The sequence below is a fragment of the Excalfactoria chinensis genome, chromosome 15, assembly GCF_039878825.1.
Source record: "Excalfactoria chinensis isolate bCotChi1 chromosome 15, bCotChi1.hap2, whole genome shotgun sequence".
Taxonomy (NCBI): domain Eukaryota; kingdom Metazoa; phylum Chordata; class Aves; order Galliformes; family Phasianidae; genus Excalfactoria; species Excalfactoria chinensis.
The window spans coordinates 6820619-6845305 of NC_092839.1; the positions used below are offsets into that span (position 1 = coordinate 6820619).

Genomic DNA, 24687 nt, shown 5'->3' on the forward strand with positions numbered 1-24687 from the left:
ACAGCACTGCTTTAAGTTGCAATTCACTGCAATGATGCAAATCTATTAAACTTCTCATCCAACTTTTTCCTTACTCTCTAGATTTTGTAGTGATACAATAAATGAATTAAAGGAAAGAAGTAGTAGAAATTATACTGTTCTACATCGGTCAATTGTGTTTTAGAATACTATACTGAGAATTACATTAGTTTATGGTGTATTGCCTCACCTATGGTGAAACAGACATCGAAATGGGATTTTAAAATTGATTTTAATATAGTCATTGCTGGCATGCTGCCATCAGCGCCTGCAACTCCCCACACTGGGGAAACTACAGTGTGCCTCATAATTGGAGGTCAGACTACACTAAAGTTGACATCCCCTGGTCACTGTAATTAACTGAGCAGGAAGGTTTGGTGTAGGGCTTCTGAAGTTATATTTTCCTCATTGCCATTCACATTACCAACTCAGAAGGAGAAGCAATAGGAGCTGAAATGTCCTGTTGAGTAGGTAGTGTAAAAGAGAAAGTTCAGATTCCTTGGCATCGCACCACGTCTAGCAGGACTGAAATTGTGACTTCAGAGGATCTCTCTAATCAGAAAGATAGCTGCATCTTTCTCACCTTCCATACACAGGTAGCACATGCAGAGGAGCACAGAATCAGCTTAGATTGATGAATATTCTGTCCTCGTTTTGTGCTTTTTCCTGTGGATTCTTTCTTCAATTTGCTTTCTCCTTGGTGACTCATGATTTTGTCTTTAAATTTTGAACTAGAGCCAGATCATGGGAAATCCAGAATCTTGAACTGTGCCCAACCATTCGTGTCGCTCCACTGATGTGCTGTTTCTTTAAAGAATTATGTAAGTGTACTAAAGTCTGGCTTTTACTGTTACCTATTTTCTCTCTGTGGTTATGCTCTTCCTACTCGGGAGCTTCTTTTTCTCTTCTGTTAACTTCTGTCTAGATCTGGTGGGTCCAACCTTCTCTGACAAATAATTTCTCCATAGCTTTGTCTTTTCTTTAATGTTACCCTTCAGTTTCCTCCTGTCCCATCTGCCCTGTACAGCCTAAAAAGATTCCAAACGTGGAGAAAATCTGAAGACATTTCTCATTCACTTGGGTTTTGATCTGGTTGTGCAAATTCATGATTTGGCATTGTCTTTCAAGACAGAATCATCCCCATTTCTCACTGTCTGTAGACATGCATTCCACTGTTATTCCTTCTGACATAAAACCAAAATTAGTAATAATACCTCTTTGATTCATCAGTTCAAAAGCTATCATCTCCTACTTCGTAAACAAAAATCATGGTGTAATACAGGCAAAACTTAACTTTTGGATTTCACATAGTATTAGTTTCATTTTTCCTCGTTTTTCAGATTTTAAAATTAAAACATGTATTTTCCATATTTGCCATAACTATTTAATTGAATCCACTGTATCGTGTACATATCAGAGAACTGATCAGGTTAAACCAGCAGGAATATTTCCCAGATAAGAAATTTAGACATCAGCCCTAAGCTAGAAAGGGAAAAGTCTACCGAGACTTTCTTTTCTCACTTCCTGTCCATTTAATTTGTTATTCCCATGCTTTCATGTACTTGATGGCTGCTTGACAATTTTATTGTGTGTTGTACTGTCCCTCAGTGATCACACCTCCCTCTCTCTTTCTCTCCCCATGAAAACACAGCTCACATCTGATACTCATCTCCTCTAGTTACCGTTCTATTGTCCCCTTGATATGTATGTGTAACTCCCAGTGCTGTCAATAGGAATTACATATGTGCATCAAGGAGAGCAAAATCCCTCGTGTACTCAGTTCACCTCATTATCTTGGCACAGTTGGTTCTGTAGATGTCTCATCTATGAGCCTTTTATTCTCTTGAGTGTTGTGCACTGTAGCAAGTTGGCTCTTAGGATCAGCAGTTCTGCTATAGAGGTGTTTAGCAAGTTGATTTAATGTGCATGTAGAGTCTCTTAAATGTCTACATGCAGCCAAATCCACCTATCATAGTGTTCATATGTTAGATGGTAGAGGTTCCCATTTTATGCATGAATATCAATTCATAACCAGTCTCCCAACAGACACAAAGTGAAGTACGACTCTGAAGCTAACCTTCCCAGCTAACATATGCTCGGTCCCAGCTCAGACCTGTACACTTAAATGCAATAATTTCTGAAAGTTCAGTAGCTGCATAAATGTAAATGGCATATTTTAGTTTTCCTTACAGTTGTGAAGGACTGTGTTTTACAAACACTTCATGTCAATTGCTTCTAAACAAGGAGATGGCTGAAGTAGTAGCTAATCTATCAACAGAGTTTTAAGTCTTTCCAAAACGTGGTCATTGTCAAGGGTTGAGGGAAGATGGTGGAGTGGAAACCACCACACCTCTAAACCACTCATTTCCACTGACTGCAGGGGGGATCTGTATTCTCCTTCTCAGATTATCTGATCCTTCTGGAAACTCCTTACTTTAAGGAGCTACCTGGTGTCTCACAAAGCTTAGTGTTAATGGAAACGTAACTGGGAAACATTCTGAGAGAGAATAACTCACTGCATTTGCAATCATTCCATAAGCACAGAATCAGTAACCACAGTTTAGAAAAGAGGAATGGCAAACTAGTTTGGAAGAAAAAATCCCTTTGCCATCAGATTAGAAATCCACTGTAAACATGTCGAAGAATTCTATCTTTTTTTTCACTACTGCTCTGCCTTTTCTTCACAATCTGTTGTGGTGTCAGACTTATTTTGACAATACTTGTAGAACTTGTCATATTAACAAAGTTATCAAAGAGAGCGAACACATGCATAGCAACGGCTGCAGTCCAGCAAGAGTCAAAATTGCTGGCCACAGGTTTACAGAAGGAAACATTCACACTTTGGTTGCTCAGATCTAAAACATCCCCCAGGAGTCTCCAGAGTAGCTCTATTCATGTAGCGACAGCAGCTGCCCTTCAGCCTGGAATGATCTGCTGCAAACTTTGGCATTTAGGATAAAAATAAAAGGAACACATTTAGATTATGTGTATATTTATATATATGTGTGTGTGTGTGTAAGGATTTGATTTTGCTATCATAGTGACACCTGATTATTATTTTTTTGCTTTTGTTCAAGTGTTCCAATGAAAAGGGGGGTATACACTAAATTCAAGGCAACGATGGGATTTATTCAGTGTTACATAACACGCTCAGAAATACTTGTTTAAAAACAAAATAAACCCTATAATCCACCAAGGCTGTAAATTGGTGGGGCAGGAACAATCTTTTCATTATATGTGCCTACAGAGCTCAATACAATGAGGTCTCAGTTCGTCGCTAACATCTCTAGGTGTTAACACAATGCCATTAAATCTACTCAATAGCAAAAGATGCAGTCAGTGGATTTATGTGTCTCATTCCTTAGAAAACGTGCGAATCCAACAGAATAGTTTAATGGCTAGATTTTTCTGCTGCAATGTCTGATTTTGCACGTACATCAGATAGTGTGCATCTCTTTATGCAAATTGATGTTGGATTTATATGCACAAAATATACATGCCTGAGAACGCTTATTTGTGGAGTCAAGCCGCATTCAGAAAGGGAAAAGATCGCATTTGGATGCCAGGTTCAGGGTGGATGGGAAGAACTGGTGCCAAACTTAGCACTGGAAATCGCTGCTTTCTGCTCTCAGAGCACCGTGCAGCACCAAGGACTGGCTGGCATGTTCTGGGCCTTTTTGATTCTTGCAGTGGGAAACCTCCCATTCAGCAGTGTTAGCTGTGCCTTCTGCTGATGTGCACGGGACCAGGCCTGACACACAGGCTCTGCACACACCACCCATTCGTGCTGCTGAGGAGCCCGTTCATTTTTCTGCTTTTCACCTTTTTTTACCCTAACCTGGATGAACCTTTACTGATAGACAGGTTCTCCCTGCAGACGTGATGCTCCATCATGCCCCCCAACCTTTCTCCCAGCTCAGATTTTCCTCACAGAACATCGCAGCCTTTCCCAGCCACAATTATTTCCTAGGGATCTGTGAGATTCTCACCCAGACGTGTCGCCTTTTGCCCCACTGGCTGTCATTCCCCTGAGAACTGCACTTTCCCACTAAATACGTGACATTTTCTACTGGCTTACACTACTTTCTCCTAAGTGGATTCATTTTTCGGCATCTTTCCCCCTCACTAAGTACATCCTTCCCTTGAACGTGCTGGTTTTTCTTTTTCACCTCCCTACGCTCGTTTTTCTATCAGCTCCCCACCCTCCCCTCAGCCCCGCGTGGCGGTGGGGCGGTGCTGTCCCTTTAAGGCGGCGCGTGCCCGCGCGCCGCGGGGCGAGGGGGCGGGGCTTGTTGGCGGCGGCGCGCGGCGGGCGCTTCACCTGCAGCCCAGAGCAGGCACTGAGCAGCGGCGGCGGCTGCGGGACGCGAGAGAGTGCGTGGCTGTCGTCGTTGTCCCCACGCAGCGCGGCCGGAGCGCGGCACGGGGCGGCCGAGTGCACCGCCACGGCCCGGCGGGCGGGCGCCGCCGGGGCGATGAGGACCGGCTCGCGGCTGCTGCTGGTGCTGCTCATTTGGGGCTCGGCGGCGGTAAGTGGGGCGGCACCGGCGGGTGGGCGGGAGGGGGCAGTAGCCCGGCGCCCCTCGGTGCTGCCCCCGCTCCCCGACGGCCTCGGCAACTTCGGGTGTGGGAGCGGAGCCGCGTTCCCGCAGCTCTCTGCGGCGTTTCCCGTTTCTCCTTTTATTACGGTTACTATTAATTATTATTCGCTTTAAATCCGGTGTCTCGATGGTGCCGTTAAAACTCGTCCCCCTGCTTCCCCCCTACGCACCGCCGGCCAAACTTCGGGGTCGCGACGCGTCCCGGCGGCATCGCCGCCCTGCTTCGCCGGCTCCAACTTTTATTCCGTCCGCCCGCAACCATCCCGAGGGGCCGAGCCATGCTGGGGGCTGACGGGCTGGAAAAGTTGACTGCTTTTTCTTTGATGTATGTATATATATATTTCCCCCCATCGCCAAAGCGCTACCCGCAGCGCACCGCCAGTGCCCGCGCGTGGCCGCAGCGCTCGGTGCTGCACGGAGCTCTCGCTGCTGCTGCTGCTGCTCTCCACCCGCGTGCCGCGGTGCCGCGCGGGGCTGTCCCACGTCTGAGCCGCTGCGCTCGCGTGTGGAGAGAGCGGCTGTAGTGATGGGGCGATTGCGGATTGGCAGCCTTTTATCTTCAGCCAGCCCCTTGGAAATGTTTCTTAATTGCAATATCTTGCCAGCGCCGGGCAGAGCTCGGGGAGCCGCGCATTTCTGGCTCTTCCCGTGCGGCCGCTGCCATCCTCCTCCCGAGCGGAGGTTCTCGCGGAGTCCGCTGCCTTGCGTTCTGCTTGCTAAGCCGCACCGAAAGGACCCTTCCCTCTGTCTGTAATGCGGCATTGCCCGCGGGTGTTGAGGGAAGCGCAGAGCCAGGTGTGTGCCCGGAGTCGCGCTTTCCCGGAGAAGTGATGCTCCGGTCTTTAGGCTGGACCGGGGCTCAGCCGCGCCGCGGCAAGCTCAAGAGCACCAGAGATAAAATCCCTTGTCAGCAGCACTTGCTTATGCATCGATCACCGTGCAGTTGCCGCGTGCAAATAGCCCGTTCACGTGCTTTCAGCGCGCGGGCTCTGGGACCTTCTGCTCTGGGACCGCGCGCTCCGTCCCAACGGCTGCGCTGATTTGCTCCCACAAGCAAAGAGCGCTCCTTGCAGCGCTGCACAAAGTTGGGACGGAGCAGCTGAGCGCTGAGCCGGGTGCTGCCCCTAGATGCTGGCAGGTCGTGTGCAGAGCTGCGCTATTAGACGGCACTGTTACAATTAGGTTGGCCGTCCCTCCGCCTCCCCTGCAGCTGGGGCACGGGCTGAGCCTGGTGGTGTGAAGGCAGCGGCCGCGTGGCTGCTGCAGGGAAGGAGGGGGCCGTCGTGGGCTGCAGTCCCCTGGGGTAGCCGCGAGCTTTGGGGATCCTCCTCCCATCCTGGGGTGCACCCTGGTCCTTAATAGCAAGACTTGGTGATCTGGATGTTGCAACATCGGGCCTTTGCGTGGCTCCGGGGTGAGCACTGCTCGCTTGATGAATTGCTGCTCTTTGTTTCCTCTCCTCTTCTGACAGTGCCCAGTATCCAGCCTTCCTACGAACAATGCTTTCTGTTGTAGTCAGGCAACTAGTTTCTGGCCCATTTTATTTTTGCAGCTACAGTATGGATCCATGCCAACAGACAGGCACTTTAGCATAGATGGTTTCTACTTGCACGCTGCTTTACTGTCCGGGTTTGCCTGTGCTAAGCACTTCATCACTGTGCGCAGAGCGTTGTACCAAACCTCAGAAGTCACGGTGTGTGTTTTTCTTCTTTGATTTTGCAGGCACTCAATGGGGATCTTACAGTTAGACCCACATGCAAGCCTGGCTTTTCAGAAGAAGACTACACAGCATTCGTCTCCCAGAATATCATGGAAGGGCAGAAGCTACTTAAAGGTAAGTGGAATAAAATGCTTTAATAGGCGCTGCAATAACTGTACTTGGGGAGGTGAAAGGAGACTTACAGATGCTGGTTGTGATGGTGAAATTGTCTGCAGAATTATGTTTGTAGGAGGATGAAACACTAAGTGGTTTACGTGAGCGCGGTTTTGAATACAGATGAATCACTCCAAGTTCACGTGTTGTCTGCTTCAGGTGTATTGCTCCCCTGTGCTATGCGAGGTCAGAGCTTCGCTTTTGAGTCTCCCACTCCCACCCTGTCTGAAGGGACTCTACATTTGATATGTTAGAAAGTATTTTTATGTATGGAATTCGGAGATCCTTAAATTATCTGTGCTTTGAAATGCATGATAAAGCAGACGTTGTTGTTGGAAATGTGGTAAACAAGCCTACAGACATTCTGTTCACAAACGTGGCATTCATTTTTGTTACTGCCCCACTGACAACATGAAAACACGGGCAGGAAGAAACTACCAATTAGCTTTATAGTAATTGGAGGATTATAACCACTTTTGTGACTGTAAACTTTGAGACATCTTCGTAATCCAAATAACAATAGATTTTCCTGCGTATTGATCTGTCTCCCTTTCAAGTTAAAAAATAATTAAACTTTGTATTTGCATGATACAGAAAATCATTGTTTTTCTTGAAGATCAAAATCCCATCCCTCTCCCAGCCCCCTCCTTGAGTTTAATCGCCAGCCACTAGTGGATGCTACAGCAGTTCTAAAAACACACTATGCTGTAGGAATGGAGAGCACAACAGGTTCCGATACCCTGCACGAAGGATTGCAAACCCTTTGCTATTTTCTCCTGAGCGCATTTACTCTCATGCACAGTCCTCTGCCAGAAAGCTGGTTTCCTGCACAGCCACCACCTGCTCTGTTACTTTGATTTCTAGGGAGATGGAGAGCTGTATTCTTTCTGGCTCCAGTGGAATCCAGGGCTGGATGTTTTCTCTCTACATGAGTTGGCAATCAGTTTTGTTTCTAAGCCTGACTGTCTTTTGTTTTGCTGTTCAGGAATTCTCTTGACTGGCCTGGCATCAGCTGGGAGATGTTGGGGAATTTATTTGTTGTTTGAAAGATAGCCAGCTAGAGGGCTGGACACAGACAAACCCGAGAGTAAAACAGAACAGTAAATATTAGAGGCGTGGTACCAAATGATTACATGTTTAATAGCAATTTTTCCAGAACTATAAGTTGCAAGGCCCTCCAGACCAGTCTGTGAACTGAGTACTTTCACACTTCTTAGCTTTGAAAGTCATCTGATACACAGCGTCCTCCAAAGGCTGGAAGATCACGTCTTTAATTCACTTGCTTGGAGGACTATTTTTTTGTGTTCAGTGCTTTATTTGTTGCAGTGCATGTTTGTGTAGGTGGGCGGTAGGGATGGAAGCGGGTCTGTTCAGCAGTGACTGAAGGCAGCAGAGTGGCTGTCACTTCGTTTTGGTTGCAAGTGACCGCCTTTAAATGTGGCATTATATTTAGGCTGTCAAGTTGATATGAATGAAAAAAATATATTTAATGAACATTAATTTTTATCCTTAGGGTTCGGTTGTAATTTTACACTCATCATGGTGAAACTGCTGCTCATTTGGGGCTGTACTGCCCCAAAGATATTGAGCTGCTGTAAGAACTGTGTCCTGGTCGTACTGTCCCCGCTGATGAGATCTGTAGGAATTTTATCCACTGAAGGAGAAAGGGGGGGAAAAAAAAGTGCAAATGCTGTGTTTGCTAATAAGTGAGCCGTCATCTTTACACCTTCTAATCAGCAGCCAAATACATGCTGCTGTTTATCAGAGGAAACAAATATATCTAATTAACTTGTGGGATAACGGGGGAGAAAAATCTGCTGCATAAAATCCTTCTTCTTGCTTGTGTTGTTCTTTATATATATTCTAGCATGTAAAATTGGTAGTTTTCCAGTTTTGGTTTAATTTTACTTTCTAACACTTGATATGTCTGAGGCATAAAATGTTTATCTCGTTCTTCCATCTGGGTGAAGTATTGTACAATAGATCAGACCAAAAACGGGTTCAGATTGCTTACATTAACATGTTTGATAGATTGACATATGTACTGTTTCACACCATCTTACCACGCAAAGCTTTGCTGCCAGCTACCACCATCTTATTCATCAGCATTCAGTAATTCATCTTCAGGCCAAGTGGGGCTGTTTGCACTGAAAAATACAAACCAGCAGGTAGGGATTCACCTGATGGGCATTTCATGGGTTCAGGGAGAAGGGGGTATACGTAGTTTGAATTGCTCTCAGGGGATTCCCTTGGGCAAATCCCAAATCTGTGTGCTGTGTAGAAGCCATTTTGCCCCTGGGAAAGAAGAAGGGGGGACAGTTTGCGTTGCCTGAGTTTGGGTTCATCCTTGGCTAAATCATTGTTTGGGCAGACCTGATGCAGGTGTTCATCTTCGGGTGCTGAGATTACAGCTGCTGGGTGGTTGGAGGATACACTTTGATCCTACAATGACTTTCCTTTTTAAGCTTGGTAGTAACCAGCTCTAATTGTAGCAGCGTGGTGAGTATATCTAAGTAAGTGCCTAAAGTACTCTAGGTTTGAATTGAGTTAAACAGATCATGGCTGCTTATAATTGACTTATTCCAATGGAAATAGCTTAGTCTTAATTTGACAACAAGAGCTTTTACAGAGTCATTGTTTTATTACAAGTATGCCATAAGCTATTAACTACTAAGTTGTGGTGCATCTTATTTGCCTGAGTCAGCTCTTTAACATCCTCAAAACATACAGTTTCTAGCAGGAGCTATTTGTTACACAGTAATTAACTTGTTTATGATAAATGGATGGGAGAAATGTCATGGCATTTTGTTTTATGTATAAATGAAAAGCATTTGCATTCTAAAAAATTCATGTTAATTAGACTTAAAATAGTTTTCCCCAATAGGGCCACAAATACCACGTACTACACATCACTGCCAAACATTGTATCCTGATGATGGGGTATTAGCTGAGTTAATTCATGGAGCCTGTACCTTCCTCAGAAGTGTCATCCTTGCATCTCTTAATGTTAGCTAGCGGAGTAAAGCCCATTTATTTTTCTTTGTTTTTGTTTGGAGGGTAATAAGCTGGGTGTTGATCACTGATGCACGATAATGTTTCAAATAGGGTGGTTGGTTGTTTTCTTCCTTAGCCTTAGGAAAAAAAATCTCAAAGCTGCTCTATGACAGAGGACAGTTACAGCTCAGGTAGATTTTTCCTCTTTGTTAATTATTAACATGGATTTGAAGCGGTGAGAATATCGCTCCCTAGAGGTGGGGAGCACTGACATGATGTGCTGCACTGAGAGCAGCTCAGGACTGACTCTGGGTTGTGTCCCAGAGCTGAGGCTCAGGTGAATGGGAGTGATGGGCAGGTGGCCTTGTAGGGAAAGAGCCACGAAGAGCAGAGTGCTGAAGGTGGTCTGCAGAGTGGTTGTACAAAGCGGGCTGACGCTCCTGATACGGACTGTTTTTCTAAGATCTTTAAAGACTCCAAAAAACACAACTTCAACAATGAGAAGTTCAAATTTTATTGGTGAGGCTGCCAACTGGCAGTGGGTGTTAATGGCATTGTTTTTCCAGCCTAGTGCTATCGTGCTTATCCCTGGTCACCTTCCAGAGATGCAGGTAACACCCATTTACCGATGTGTGTGTCTCATAGCCTTTCTATACAGCCAAGAGACAGTGCACGCAGTGGAGTCATATGGCCCTCTGTTTTTTGTTGTTTTTCCTTTACGTCTCTTCATCTGCAGTGATTCATGGTTCTGTTGCCCATCTGAAATAGTGCCTGTACCAATGTAGCAGGATAACTCTTCTTGTGTGGGCAGCTGCATTTGGGTAGGAGCGTGTGGAAGCACAGTTTGTTTCCGTGCTGCAGTCCGAATGAGCTGCACCAGCTTGTGCTGCTCTCAGCCTGTGTGTGAAAACAAAGGTAGCCAAACTCCAGGCAAATGCAACAAAACGTAACTGTTTGTACACTGTGGTTTTCACTGTTACACTTCTTGTTTACAAACAAGTAAAACATGGAGATTTACTGAAATAACTGTCTCTTTTATTTTCCAAATGAATTCTACATGGAGCCACCTCTCAGCTGGGTCTTTAAAGAAGGATGTTCTTTGTGGCTGAAGCTTTTTGTTCTCCCCTCAGAAGCTTCAGAACCTCCACTGTTCAGCCATTGCCACCTCCAACTGTTGGACTTAGGCTGTAGATGCTTAGAAAATACATAAGAGATAGAGCAAACACCCTGGTATTCCTATGGCAGTGAGCAAACAAACATTCAGTTGAAATACAAATAAGGGGAGGTGGTGGAACCTGAACAAACCTTTGCAAGCTGCTTTTGAGGCTGGTGATTCATGTGGCAAAAATTGTGGGGATATGTACTGTACCTGCTTTTGCACTGCATTCCTATGGATTGTGTTAGAATCATAGAATCATAGAATTACCCAGGTTGGAAAGACCTTGGAGATCATCAAGTCCAACCGCAGCCTAACCAGTAACCTATCTCTAACAAAAAAACAAAACAAAATAAAACAAAACAAAAAAACACAAAACAAATAAATAAATAAAAAAACACACAACAAACCTCTGCTAAATCATATCCCTGAGTACCACATCCAAACGGCTCTTAAACAGTGTAGGGCAGTGTACTGACCTCTCTGCTTGAAAGTAGCCAGCCAGCCACAAAATACTGCTGTATATGTGATGTTTGACTCTGACTGAAAGACTGACTCAGGTCTAGAAGAAATGCAGGTGGTTTTGCTAAGCACCTACAGTAACAGATAACCTAGTAAGTGCCCAGGGGTCTACTGGGGCATTGACAGAGAATGTGTATCTGCAACACACAAATTGGCTAATGGGGACATCTGCCCTGTTCTGTGCATGGTTTCCCACTTCTCTTGTGAGTAGAGCCTAAAGAATCCATAGGTGCCTTCCTGCCATTAATTCCATATTCTGAGCACCCTCTGGGGTTGTCTGGGTGTTCTTAGGAAGCAAGAATCATGAGGGATGCTGGGTTTGTTCTGGAGTTCTGCTGGGCTTCTGTAGGGTTGCTTGGTGTGTTACAGCATGGACGCTTTGCTGCAGCCTGCTGACATGCCCAGTGCCTTCTGCAAGTTGTTCAGGGCTCGAAAGGAACCTTTCCCCTCCTGCTTTCATTATTTTCTGGTCTGTGATTCTGCATGAAAAGCAGCCACAAGAGTTATCATACACATAATTAGCTTCACAGTTCCATAATAAAATCAGAAAGTAGAGAATCCAGATCTCTACCCATAACCCTTTTTCATTCCTTGGAGTTAATAGAGTTAATAACACAGCTCCCTGTGTTAGGTTTGTGCAAGCAAACTCTTCTCTCATTCCACAGGACAACTTCACCCAAATGCAGTTCCTCTCAATGCAAATCAAACTCAGTTTCAGTCATGAGCTGCAGGGGAGGCCATAGGAAGAACCCCCATATATTGGGCTAACTGCTGATGCATATTCATTTTTCAACATTGGTCTTCATATCTAACTCCTGGCACAGAAATTTGATGCTGAAGTTGACGTTTTTATCTAAATAAAATGCCAGTTAATGAGACCAGAGTAGTCAATAGCACTCTGTAGAGTTAATCCCCTTACACTGTTTAATAACTGGATATATTGCTTTCTAGTTCAGAGCTTTGAACCAAATTCCTCAAACCCAAGTAAAATTACTTCTTTCTGCATTCTGGGAAAGCAACTGATTTTTATCTGAATAAATCTGTCTCTCTAAAAACAGACTCAGAGCTTCTCTTCTTTTTTTTCTTTAGTAGGTAGGGGGAGAATTTTGTCTCTTGAAAAATGGAGTTGCTTCAAATTGGGCACCCTGAACAAATAACTACCTATATACTAAGGAAGAAAATGAGGCCATTTCTAATAAATAATCCTTTTTTTTCTTAGGGTGTTAGGAAGCCGTGCCTGGATCAGTGTAAATGTGTTCCTCATTGAGAAATACCTGTTGTTTTGTAGTCCAAACCAATAAAGCAAGGTCTGTTAAGGTTAGAAAATGTTAATTTGAGAGTCACTTCTGTGTTCGAAAACCGCCTGCTGCTGACAGGGCTCGTGAGCTCTGATCTCACTGAGCAGATGCTGAAAGCATTTTGGAAGTTCTGTTTTTCATATGTGGTAAGTAATTTTTATTTATTCCAGCAGCGAAATATTGCTTTATTTTCTTTGACCTCATGCCAGTTCTCATCGCCTAATTCCATTGATATTCATGTGCAAGCCTCCTTAATTTTCTCTTGGAAAACGAGTATAATATTTTTCTGGAGATACCTTATTTCACTGCAGACTGAGGATTGTGAAGTGCTTAGTTCTGCAGCACCTTGGACTATGCACAGCCCATAGAATGCTGGCATGATTGAGATTGTACTTAAAAGTCTCATTTAAAGGGTAAGAAGAGATTCAAAGTACAGAAGATAGGATTTAATTAGAAATCTACTTTTTAATATATTTTTTTTTCTGTATAATAGAATGAATTTGAGTTTGGAAATGAAGGTTGTTTCTCTTCCATTTGAGGGTAGAGGTATATCCAGAATTAATTCTGTTCCTGCAGAAGTGAACTGAACAAAATGCCCTACTTTGTACATCTGTGTAAATGAAGGAGAGAACAAAGATGAGAAGGCAGTGATTGAAGAATAATGGTCACTATTTGTGTTTTGGGACTCCAGGTTTGGAATAGTTTGACAAGGAAATTAAGAGGAACCTTTAGCAGGGACTCTGGTCTCAATTTCTCCTAAAGCCTGTTCCTGAATGCTCCTGAATGCTGCAGTGGGAATTCGTGCTGGACGGATGGACTCAATCCATACCTATTTTTAGTGTATGCAGACTTTCTGTGCACTAGTTGAAGGATTTGAATAACATCTTATTTCATGTTCAATTTTCCTTTTGATGCTTAAATGATCCCCCTCTAAGGTTTGTCTTTTTGGGGCTATGATCAGAAATGCCATTGGCCTTTGGTGCCATCAGCTCTTACTACCCAAAATACAATGATACTTTGCTATTTCATTTAAAAATATTAGCATTTCTAAAAGGAGAGGCTGGGAGATCTGGGGCTGTTTATCCTGGAGAAGTCTCAGGGAGATGTTAGCATTAGGTGTAAATGCTTCATGGGATGACGGGGCAGCAGTCAGCTGTGCATGGAGAAAGGGCAGAAGGAAACAGGCACAAACAGAATGCAAGAAATTCTATTTATCAGTGAGAAATAACTTCTTTGGTGTCAGGGCTGTCAAACACGGAGCCAGCAGCTCGGGGGGTTGTGGAGTGTCTGTGCCTGAAGATGCTCAGAGCCCTGCAGCCTGTGGCCATGCCTTGCTGCCCTGTGGTGGGTTGCTCTCAGGATTCTGTGAGTGGTGACTGTATGAAAAATTAGTGATGAATAGAGATTTTCTGCAAGTGGAGATCAAATAACTTTAAATAAAAACATGGCAACAGTCTGCCAGGAAAAAAAAAAAAAAAAAGATCCTTATAGGGAAGTGGTATTTCTGTAACTTCTTGGAAGCATAACTTCTAAAGAGACTATAATTGAAACACCAGGGACCACTATTCTGCTGTTTGCTTCCATTAATGTCCAGACTTAACTCAGGCACGGTTTGTCTCCCGGCATAAGGAAATGTTACACTTAAATTCAAAAAGCTCTTGATTTCCTCTTTATTTTTAGTAGAATAAATGTGGAACATATGGAGTTTCTGTTTTCCCAAAATATTTGTCATTAGTACTGGCTGCCTCACTTCTTTCAGCAGAATCTTCCCCAAGTGAGTTTTCCTGCAACATAAAAAATAGTTGGGTAGAACAAGATTTCATTTTGCCACAGGCTTCGTGATTCTTCTTGCTTACATTCATTGTCGCTAATTTATTTATTAATTTTGAATTGTAATTGCACAGAGGGAGAGAGGAGCAGCAAATGTTCTGGCATATGGGCTGCCCTGTCATTGGAAATGGAGATCTGCAGTTGCTTTTGCTGCCCTGTGCCTTATGACCCCAGGCTTCAGACTCTCTCTCCAGCAGCCTGTATAGATTCCTGCTTTCTGCTCCCTTCCAATGTGAAATTTTAATTATTTTTGCTTTGCCTGCTTGCCAGCATTTTGTAATAGAGAGCCAGTGGCAGTAATTCAGTAGTCTGCTAGTTATGCTGCTGCTCAGAGGGTCACATATACTACAGCCTATTAACATTAGCATGGTAATAGCAGCCGGTATGTGGAACGCGCAGTGGGAATGTTGGAAGCTCCTCCAAGGACCCTGAAGATATGTATGGGCCACCCATGATGCAGAAAAAAAATGCCCTTTCTGCTTTGAAATGAGCCAATCTGCGTGTTTCATGGATACCCGGCAGCACTGCAATCATTAAGGCTATTACTATGCCTATTATAAATCACAGTTTTGTAGCAGTTTGTAGATTAGTCACAAAAAGTGCTTCCAGTCTAAAATTCTGTTAGACTGACTTTGTCTAGTAGCAATTCCAATCCTTATGAAGCAAAATTGTCTTGAAAATGATTATGAATGTAGCAATTATCCGAAGATAAATAGTCAAGATTACAAAAATTGTTCCATAGAAAACTATGTATCCCTCAGTCAATCTGGGGAATGATAAAAGGCAGGTTGGTGAAACAAATGTGTTTCACTCAGTGTGAGTCAGGAGAAGCTGCATGATATTTGGATTCTTGGGTTTTGAAGATAAAATATCAACAAGTGAGCTTGAGAAGATGTCAGAAAATAAAGAAATGTTGAACTTGAATAACTGCAAATGGGAGCTAATCTAAAGCATAAAATTTAATAACCTGTTTCCTTCTGGTATGGTCCAGGTAGTCGTTAATAGGTGACTCCCTATAAATCAGCCCTGCCCTGCAGTTCCTTCTGGCAGCAGGACTCTTTCAGGAAGTCTCACTGATTTCAGAGAGCTGTCTGTGCTGTTACTGAACCTCTCACAGTCATCTCTATCAGTTTGATGAAGCTTTGTGGACAGACAGCAGGATGGCTGAAGGAATGCATGCTCCTTTTGCAGGTCCAGTCCTGGGGACCACAGCCAAGCAATGTTTGGCTTCCCTCTTTTTCTTTATTTTCAAGCTGAAGGTCTCTTGCAGTTAAAACCTGTTGCTGTTTGTCTTATTCACCAGAGAACAGTTGCTGCTTTTTTGTTGGTTTTCTTTCCAACATGTTTAAAATGTTTTCTTGGCTTGTGTTGGCTGCGCTACTCATTTGTGCCTTTCCATGCATTGTGTCCTCCTCTGAGCTCATAGCATCGTGCTCAGCACGGTGCCCCAGGGTGGTGTGGCTGTGCCAAGTCTGGCTGTGCTGACCAGGCAGGAGGGTTATTCACCTGGCCAATACTCCATTTGACTTCGCCTATATGAGGATTGATTTTATTTTATTTTATTTTATTTTATTTTATTTTATTTTATTTTATTTTATTTTATTTTATTTTATTTTATTTTATTTTATTTTATTTTTTTTGACAGTGTAGCACAGTTGACTCATATTCAGCTTGTGATCTGTTATAACCTCCCACATTAATTTTTTGGAGAACTCCTGCCTACCCAGTTATTTTCTATGTGTACTGTTGATTAATCCTTCTGAATTGGGTTACCTTGCTCTTCTTCCCTTGAATTCTACTTTTTCCTCTTCTTTTTATTGATTCTGATCTCTGACTTCTTAGGGTTGTTTTGAATCTTGCTTTTGACCTTCAACAGTGCTGCAGTTGTGCCCTGTTTCCATGTCGTTCACAGATGTAACAAACATATGCCACATTCCTTTATCTGTGCTGTTAATAAGAGCATTGAGCAAAACTAGTTCAGAACAGACTGTTGGAGAGTTCATGTGATAGATCCTTCTGCTTTGGCCATGAACCATCAAAACTTATGCTCTGGTTATAGTCACTGAAATATCTAAGATGACAGTAGAGCTTTCTATTTAGTCTTTTATGTCTTGAAGTTGTTTGTTTGGGGTCTGTAGGAACACAGCTAAATCTAAACAATGCTATTCATAAAGCTTGTTGGAAGGCACAGCCCATGCTTAAATATTTTACTATTTAGTGATATCATTGAATTTCTGCTGCCACAACTCTGATTTTTATTTTTAAAGTAACTTCTTGTTGATCTTTGTGCTGGGGGTGGAAACTTTCTCTGCTGGCAAGATCTGGATCTGGACCATCTTGCTTAATGGGCTGAAAGAGAGTAGGGCCAGTGGATCTCCAGATGGAAAATCATTTAGAGAGTATTGCCCCCCAGTGAAAGATGTTCCTTGAGGAATCAAAAGAACTCATCATTTCAGGTCTTGTATGCTTGTCATGCAAGAGACTGATTATTGCTGGCTGGTTGCACAGCTTCCTTGAAAACAGAAGGTTTACGAAATTACACAACTGTTTTGCTCATCTCCGGAAAGCTTGCTTTCTTTTTTTTATGTATTCTTTCTTTTTATGAAGATTTTTGTCAGTTTATTTCATGTCCTTTAGTTTTTTGGTGGTTGAGGTTGAAGAAAGATGTGTACAGTCGCTTGGAAAAAAGGGGTAGCATGGGTCATGGTAAGGTTTTATGTGATGAATTCTTCAAGGGTGACGACAATTGAAAATGTTTGGATTTCACCCAAGGATTTCTTGATACTGTGTTCAAATGCTCATCAGAAGTTTAGTGACCTAGAGATCACTGTAGATGCTTGTTCAAATAACTGGGTAGTGGATTGATGATCTCTGTGCAAAGTTTACTAAAAGATTTTTGTTTTGTTTGCCTGGACTCATTGGAAATGTAATTGAAAGTTCAAGGATTGGTTGCTATAGCCAATGATGAGCAAGATGTTCTCGTTGTACACATAGGTTTGATTCCTCCTGACTACAGACCCCAACAGGGGGATTGCATGGGGCAGTCAGTAACGTTGGGTCTGTGTCAGACATAAAGTAGAGGTTTAATAGGTTTAATGCTGAGCTGATATGTGAATTCCCATTGCCTGAGTCTGTGCAGGGATTTCTGTGAGTGGCGAATTAACTGTGATGTTTTATCAAAGCTCAGTGCAGACAGTGCATTTGACTGGAATAATTTTTCTTCATATTTTCAATCAAGCAAAGTTGTTTTTTTCTTCTTTTTCTACTGTGAATTGTGGTATAAAGTTGGTTGTATCCCACTAAATAGCATCAGAATTGAGCAGCAGTAGCACAGCTGGTTTTACCTTCATAATATAAGTTTCATTGCCTTGGGAGGCACGATGACAAAGCAAAGTTCTGTTAATGCAGCAGGATCATCTTTTGACTATGCAACTGGAGAATTTAACAGCCCTGAACTGGCATTGCTTCTTAAAATAAAAGCTAGTAAGTGAAGAGGGGGCACGGATAGATGTGAAATGCTGAGTGATGGGAGGCCTCCTCACAGCTGCTGGGCTGTGGTTCCTGGTGTGCCTGGACAACTCCAAGTGACGAATGTTGCTGAGATGTGAAGAGAAGACAAGATTTCTGCATTGGGGTCCTTTGTGAATGGTTTCTGACTAAGATATATGTAACTACACCTCCAAGAGGAATGCATAGGTGATGCTCGTTCCAAGAACCTACTGTTCTAGGGCGACTTATCACAGAAATAAATAAAACCAAGCTCAAGGTTATCTACCCAAATCAGTAATGTGTGCTCCAAGAGAGTTAATATCTGATGAATGTCATTTAAGTACCTCCCCAGCTAATAAATATCTCAGGAGTTATAAAATTTAGTGCTTCTAAAGTTGCAGAAGCCCTTGCAGAACACTTTTAAATAGGACTCGTTGGAAACAGGAGGCTAAATATTCACCTGCTGGGAGCTGAACGCTGAAAAAGACCTGGTTGCGTGGGGCAGCTTTTCTTGAGTGCAGGCTTGTTTTGTTTTAAGCTCTTTTCTAGTTATGGAGCTTTTGAAACAGTTAGTGGTTTTTTTGTGTTTATTTATTTATTTATTTTCGTTATTGTGTAACATGTTGGCCAAGTCGCACTACTGAGTAGCATTCTGGATGTTTGTGGGTTGTTTTTTTTTAAGCCTGATCTGAAGCATTTCTGAAGGCTCAGCTGACTTTGGAGTGGGTCATTGTGCCACAGAAATAGCCTGAGGAGCAACTGCATGTCATTTTTCATGTGGCTATGCCTAAAGGATCTGTTTGCATTCAGTCTCAAACATACATCTGTTGCCCATCTCAGGAGCTCATGTACCAGAATGATTCTCACTTTTCCTTCTGTTCTTTTCCTATCATGGTCACCTGCGGTTCTGCTGAGGAAAATAAATGATATATGTGCACATTTGTAAGGCACAGTCAGTCTTGGGCAGAGAGCTTTTTTATTTTATTACCAAGCTTTACTTGACAGGTGAGCAAATAAGCAACAGAAGCTGCTCTGAGATCACTGAGACCTGATGTAGTAGTTATGAGTTTATTTAGAAATCACAGCAGTCCAAACTCTGCCCCAGTTGGCTTGCTTCCTGACAAGCAATACCCCCTGCTTCTTTGCAGTCATGTGCTTTTTCCTAATTCCCATGGCAGTCACTTTTTTGGCACTTACAGTTAGGAGGAAAAAGTAAAATGAAGTAATACAAGGCATTTGTTTTGGCCCCGAGTTGTGACTCATAAATAGCGATAACATCTGTGCTGATAGATTTTCATGATCTATAATCAGGTTGAATGGACAAAGCTTTCATTCTACTGCTGTTTTATTTTTTTTTTGCCATTGTTTAGGTAGCTCTGACGGGAAGAAGTCTGTATTTATGTATATTACTCACGGATAGCTCAACTTATATAAGTCTTGTGAATTTTAATTTAGTCTTTTTAAACTAAGAAAAGGTTTATTTCCTTTTCTTGAGCTTTACAAAACTTTCCTTTCCAAATCTTGGTCTGCTGAAGGCTCATAATGCTGCCAAGCCTACACTGTTCTTTTAATTAAAAGACAAAAAAAAGAAGAGAAACTTTCAGTGGATGTAAATCCTTATAATCCTGAAATGATGTAAATCAGTGCAACTCCAAGTCATTGGAACTATTCTGACTTACATCTACCGAAAATCTGGCACATAATATTCCTGCTGGTCTTTTCTTTTACCCAATAGATGCTCTACACAGAGTTGGCACTATGAACAAAGCTTTCTCTTACTAAATGATAGAGGGTGGCACGGCTTCCAGCACTGCTGATTCAGCACAGCAGAGGCCATTTTCCTCATTTCTTTGTGAGCTAGATTAAATTACTCTGCAGGCTGGACTGCAGCCACAGGCCATGGTTTTACAGTCTTATAACATGGTATCCCAGTCCATGGCATCTGAGAGATCTGGCTGCATGCAAAGCTCTTCTGCTTCACTGCAGAGGATTTTTAGATTCATCTGTCTCTTTACGAGGCTAATGCCAGCAGTACTGAAAATATTTTGATTTTCTAGTTGATACATAATAAAATAAGGTTCAGTTAATTGAATAAAGGGATATCATGGGGATCAGGTTGGTATAAAAACTCCACTGTATTTGTTTGTCATGGCAACGTTTCTTTAGTTTTGTGTTACAGAATTACAGGATAATAAATACTGTAAGTTCTTTAATGAATATAACTCAACTGTAGTACCAGAAGGTATTCTGCTTGAGGAGTTTGAGGAGTTACGCCATCAGAGCTTTTTGGATGATTTATCAAAATGTTGGTGCCTGGAAATCCACTTCCATTTGTACCTCTGCATGGGGATGTTTTCTATTCTGTGTGGAGCTGGAATTGAACACAGCAAGTGAGGCAGAGGTATGCGCCTTGTGGTCAATGTGCCTTGTTCATATCTGAGGAGCTGGGACATGGGATGTCTGTGACTACAGCATGTGGGTAAACAAGCAGTTTTCTGCTCACTGACCAGTGCTGGATTCCTTTATTTGAAAAGCATAGCTGGCTGTGCTGTGCTTTCTAGTTGGGCTTCATGATCGCATCTTATAGCAAAAACAGTCTGGCTTTGGTGGAGTGTGGGTGTTGCTCTGATTCACCCTCTCTTCTCCAGTGGTAATAATCAACCCAAGCAGCTTTCTGTTCCAACATGAAGAGTATTTTAAATGGATGTGGTCTAATCCAGACTTTCAAGTGAAGCTGAGACCAGCCTTACAGAGTTTTCACAATAGGTTTAGTAGTTTCACTTTCCTCTCCCAAGTTTGAGTATCTAATCATGTTGTTTTCTGACTGTAAGGGGCAGGCCATATGTGTGGTTATCTAATTGCGTTTCAGAATTGTCCACATAGCTTCAGCAAACAGAAGTCCCCCTCCTGGTTATAACTTAAAAGATGGATGGTTTTTTACAATTAAAAAGCATTATTCAGTCAGAATATTCTTTCATTACAGTAATTCCCTGAGTGTTGTGCAGAAACAAGGTTTGTATTACTGGTTTCAGTTCCAAAGCAAAAAACCGACAGATAAGGAAAGTTGTTTCAGAGCAGTTTGCCCTGTTTTCTAAGACCAAGCTCCAGTCTCATTATCGGGAGTGTGGCTGAGCAAAGGGTTTATCTATTGATTTCTGAATGTATTGTGCTGTTAATCTAAAACTTCTTTCCTCAGTGGAATTTCTATTCAGGAGTCTCTAGTCGAGCTCGGGAAAGTTATTTGATTTTCGAAAGTTTGAAAGAATAATAATAAAAGAAGTATTGATGCCATTGGATTTTTCTGAGCGTAGTCTTCTAGTACAATAGAAAGGCTTCCTCCTGTACATATCCTTGACAGTTTAGTTCATTATTTAGGAGTAAAGCAGAGTACGGAAATCACTGAAGTTTTACTATCTGAGAATTTGCAGTGATGGAATTTTTGCCAAAGAAAGTTAAAGTTGCAGTGATGCAACAAAACAGAAGAAATTCTGAGTTAGCGCAGCTTTGCCTTCTTGTAAATGTGTGCTTTGTTTCTTAACAATCAGACTCTTCCTGCTAACTTTTTAACTACAGAAATCTAATACTAGAAATCCATTTGTGTTCTTTCCTAATAAGAGATGTGTGGTAAGGGAATTGTACTTCATATGTGCTGCCCCTCTTATTTCTGATATTATTTATGTATTTAAGGAAATCAGTGCTTTAAAAGAGCACCAGCGGGACAATGGATTGTTTGGACATTTTAGTTAATTAAGCACCTCTTTTTAAGAACTGACTACAGGAGTGAGCAGTCTTTTTGCCTTTGGGTGGACTGGTATTTCTTAGCCTCTTGTGTGTAGGGCAAGTTATTATGGGGAAAAAAGGAGGAAATGGATGAGATGTAATTGGTAGCAAAATGAGGTTGCCTTCCATTTTGTGGAATGATCCTGCCTTGCTGAAGTTGGTTGTCTGTCACTTCGTGGTGCCCATGACTGGTCCCATAATAGGATTATTCTGTTTCATTAGGATGTTGTCAAATTAAATCAAGGAAAGTGGACTTGTCTGAGAGGGCTTCTTTGTGAATGTTCCCTCTCCAGACTACAGGATTTGGTTGGTGATGGCAATTACTGCTTCCTCAACTTTGGAGGTAGGCTTGCAGCCTGTCTTGGTGGCACTTGCACTTCTTTCATGCGAGAAACCTATCAGAATTTATTTCTGAATTTGTTTAAGTGTGCCTATTTTTCTGAAGTAGGGAGAAATGACATCTTATTTTATGCCTCAGATTTACTTTAGGTGAAAGCCCAAATCCAGTTTTCACTTGCTTTACTTTCCAAGCTTCTTTTTTCAGCACTGGGTGAATAGGACTCTCAGGATTGTACTGGTGAGCTGTTCAGGGCAGCTGACGTTACTGGAGCTGAGGTAAGAAAGCCCTCGCATGTGAGGCTGTGCTAAAGATCCAAGTTTTTGAAGCAGATAGAAAAAATGTGATTTTCTTTTTCTTAATCCCCCATGTAGAAATAAGTGGTCTAGAATATCTGAAATATCCACCAGTATCATTTCCCTGCTGAGAACTGGCTAACTGTGCAAAATTATATTGACCCGAGGGGATTGAAGTATAGAAGTGGCCATGTGCTTAACGGCGCAGGAATCAAACTGTTTTACTGATAACATTTTATTGATTCATCTTCTCCTGGTGCTACAAGTAGCCCGAAGCTTTGCAGAATGAGCTGGCAATGTTTTTGTATTGTGGACATTACAGTATTGCAGCTCTTCGTAGGTATTGAAATTTTATTTATGGGCTGAGAGCTCACATAATTGTTGTGATTTGTAATGACTGAGGCTGCAGATGGGGCTTCCCAGAGGTTTCATTTCCAGCCAGATAACTGGTAATTCCTCTTTTCTGCTTAAGGATCTGTTGTCCCTCCCCATCTCTGCAGCTGCTGAGGTTTCTCTCTCTGAAATGCTGAAGCATATCTCCGACTTGATGAAGGTGCATAAAATGATTGAAATTGCCTTAATGAGGCAATGGAAATGTTTCTCACAGTTTGCAAGGGATACTAGGGATACTTTGTCCTTTTCATAAAGGAACGGTGGTTTCAATCAGTATTATGGAAATAATAACAACGGAAAGAATCCTTCTTATGACAAAGCCTTAAGAAAATGACTGACTTAAAAATCCACAATGGCAGGTTGTGAATTTAACCTGCATGTGTTAACTAATTAAATTCTTCTGAAGGAGCTAATTTCATGTATTTTATTTAATGAAGGCTTACTTAAAATTTTAATGATATGGGTCTTTTCTCTTCAGTCAAATGCCATGTTGACTCATGACATTATTTTTTACACAGTCTTCATTTTGTCATGAGCAACAGTAGTTGAAATGTGAGCACTTGATAAATTATCATTAAGTTAGTGCATTGTAGTTGCAGATTTCTGTTACTGTAGTTCACTGCGATACAAATTGATTGTGTTGGGCTTGCTGTTTTTAAAGGTACAGCGGTGCTATTGATTACACTATTTTATCTCAAGTGTCTCATCAGCCTGATGGCAGCCTTGTTCCCTGCACAATTTTGGGAAGTACAAGCCTTCGTGCATTTGTTTGCTGCATATTTCATGCATACACACATCCTTTTCTATTTTGAATATGCTGAAAGTGGTTGTAGTGCTCCATGTTAGTGCTGTGCCCTCAGGCGTGGTCATTCCGTCTCAGGGCTCTGGGTGCCCCCTGATGCTCAGGTCCTGATGTACCCAATGGAGGCAGCCCTGGGCCACTCTCCAGGAGATCTCTGAGACTTCCTTTGCTGAGGGCAAAGTCAGGTCTACTAACATTTTACGGCACATGATGTGTTTGTAACAGAGGTTTCATCAGAGCTACTGATGTAATTGTTTGTGGCTGTGATTTATGTCACAAGTGATATTGGAAAAGCAAGGGCTTACATCTTGGATAGTAAAAATTTCAGACCTTTTTCTCCATTAACTTGAATAATGGATTTCCTTTGTACATCTTGGATGGCCCAGACCTGTTTCAATACTAAATGTATTGGAAAAGGATTGCTGTCAAGTTTTGTCTATCTGATTAAATTCCCTTATTAGCACTGGAGAAGCAGTCTTCCAGAGAAGACATTAGATGAATAATCTTTCTGGCTTCTGTAGGTTACAATTGTGTGGCCTTTAATCAAATACAAAACCAAAATTCTATGGCTGTTAATCAAAAACAAAGCTAAAAGTCCAACTACAAAACACATAAGTGTTACTCTAATCACTCTTTATGTGTGATCGGTAGTAATTCAATAGGTTGCTTCAATAGAAATTGGTATTTCAGCTGCCTGTGAGATGTTTTTAGACTTCAGTTATCACACGTGCTCAGTGCTGTGAGGGCTCTGTCACCCCGTGATCCAGGCTGAAGGCATTGCGATGATGATGTCTTTTGTTCCCTGGTAAAGTTTGTCATTATTCCTTTTGACGTGCTTAGCCACATGTAAGAAACTTTTTGTCATGAAATCCTGCTGATCTGCTGGGGGTGTTGCGGCCCGTCTCGGTGATTATTGTCCCTTCACTCTGTACCAGAGAAGGGAATAACAGGAGTTATTCCAGGAGCAAAATCCTCAAAGTTGAGTGAGAACCCTGAGGGAATTTTTTAACAGCTGGGGAAACTACCATTGGAGGAAACTACCAGGTGAAACCAAATACACTTTAACCCTTGAGCTTCCTGCTAACAGATGTGCGTTGGCCAAATATAACACATTGACCTTGTTGAACCTGAGGGGCTGGTGAGAGAAGCAGGGGTGCTGCTGCACATCGGCTTCAGGAGCACCTGTGCCTTCCATGTGGGAGGATAAGGATGGTATGGGTGTTAAAGGCTCACTTTCTTGTATGAATGGAAGAGGAAAATTAGTAGTTTGGGGCTGGCAATCATAATACTGGGTAACA

At 42.4% G+C, this 24687-nt stretch overlaps 1 protein-coding gene across 1 annotated transcript in view; it reads left to right on the top strand.

The window, feature by feature from the left end:
- Nucleotides 1-4307: 4307 nt before the first annotated feature.
- Nucleotides 4308-24687, top strand: part of CDH4 (cadherin 4) — a 401822-nt gene continuing 381442 nt past the window's right edge. Inside the window, exons 1-2 of the mRNA XM_072350023.1 lie at nucleotides 4308-4547; nucleotides 6342-6453. Of these exons, the coding sequence (XP_072206124.1) occupies nucleotides 4494-4547; nucleotides 6342-6453 (166 nt within the window). The 5' untranslated portion in view covers nucleotides 4308-4493. The remainder of the gene's footprint in view (nucleotides 4548-6341; nucleotides 6454-24687) is intronic.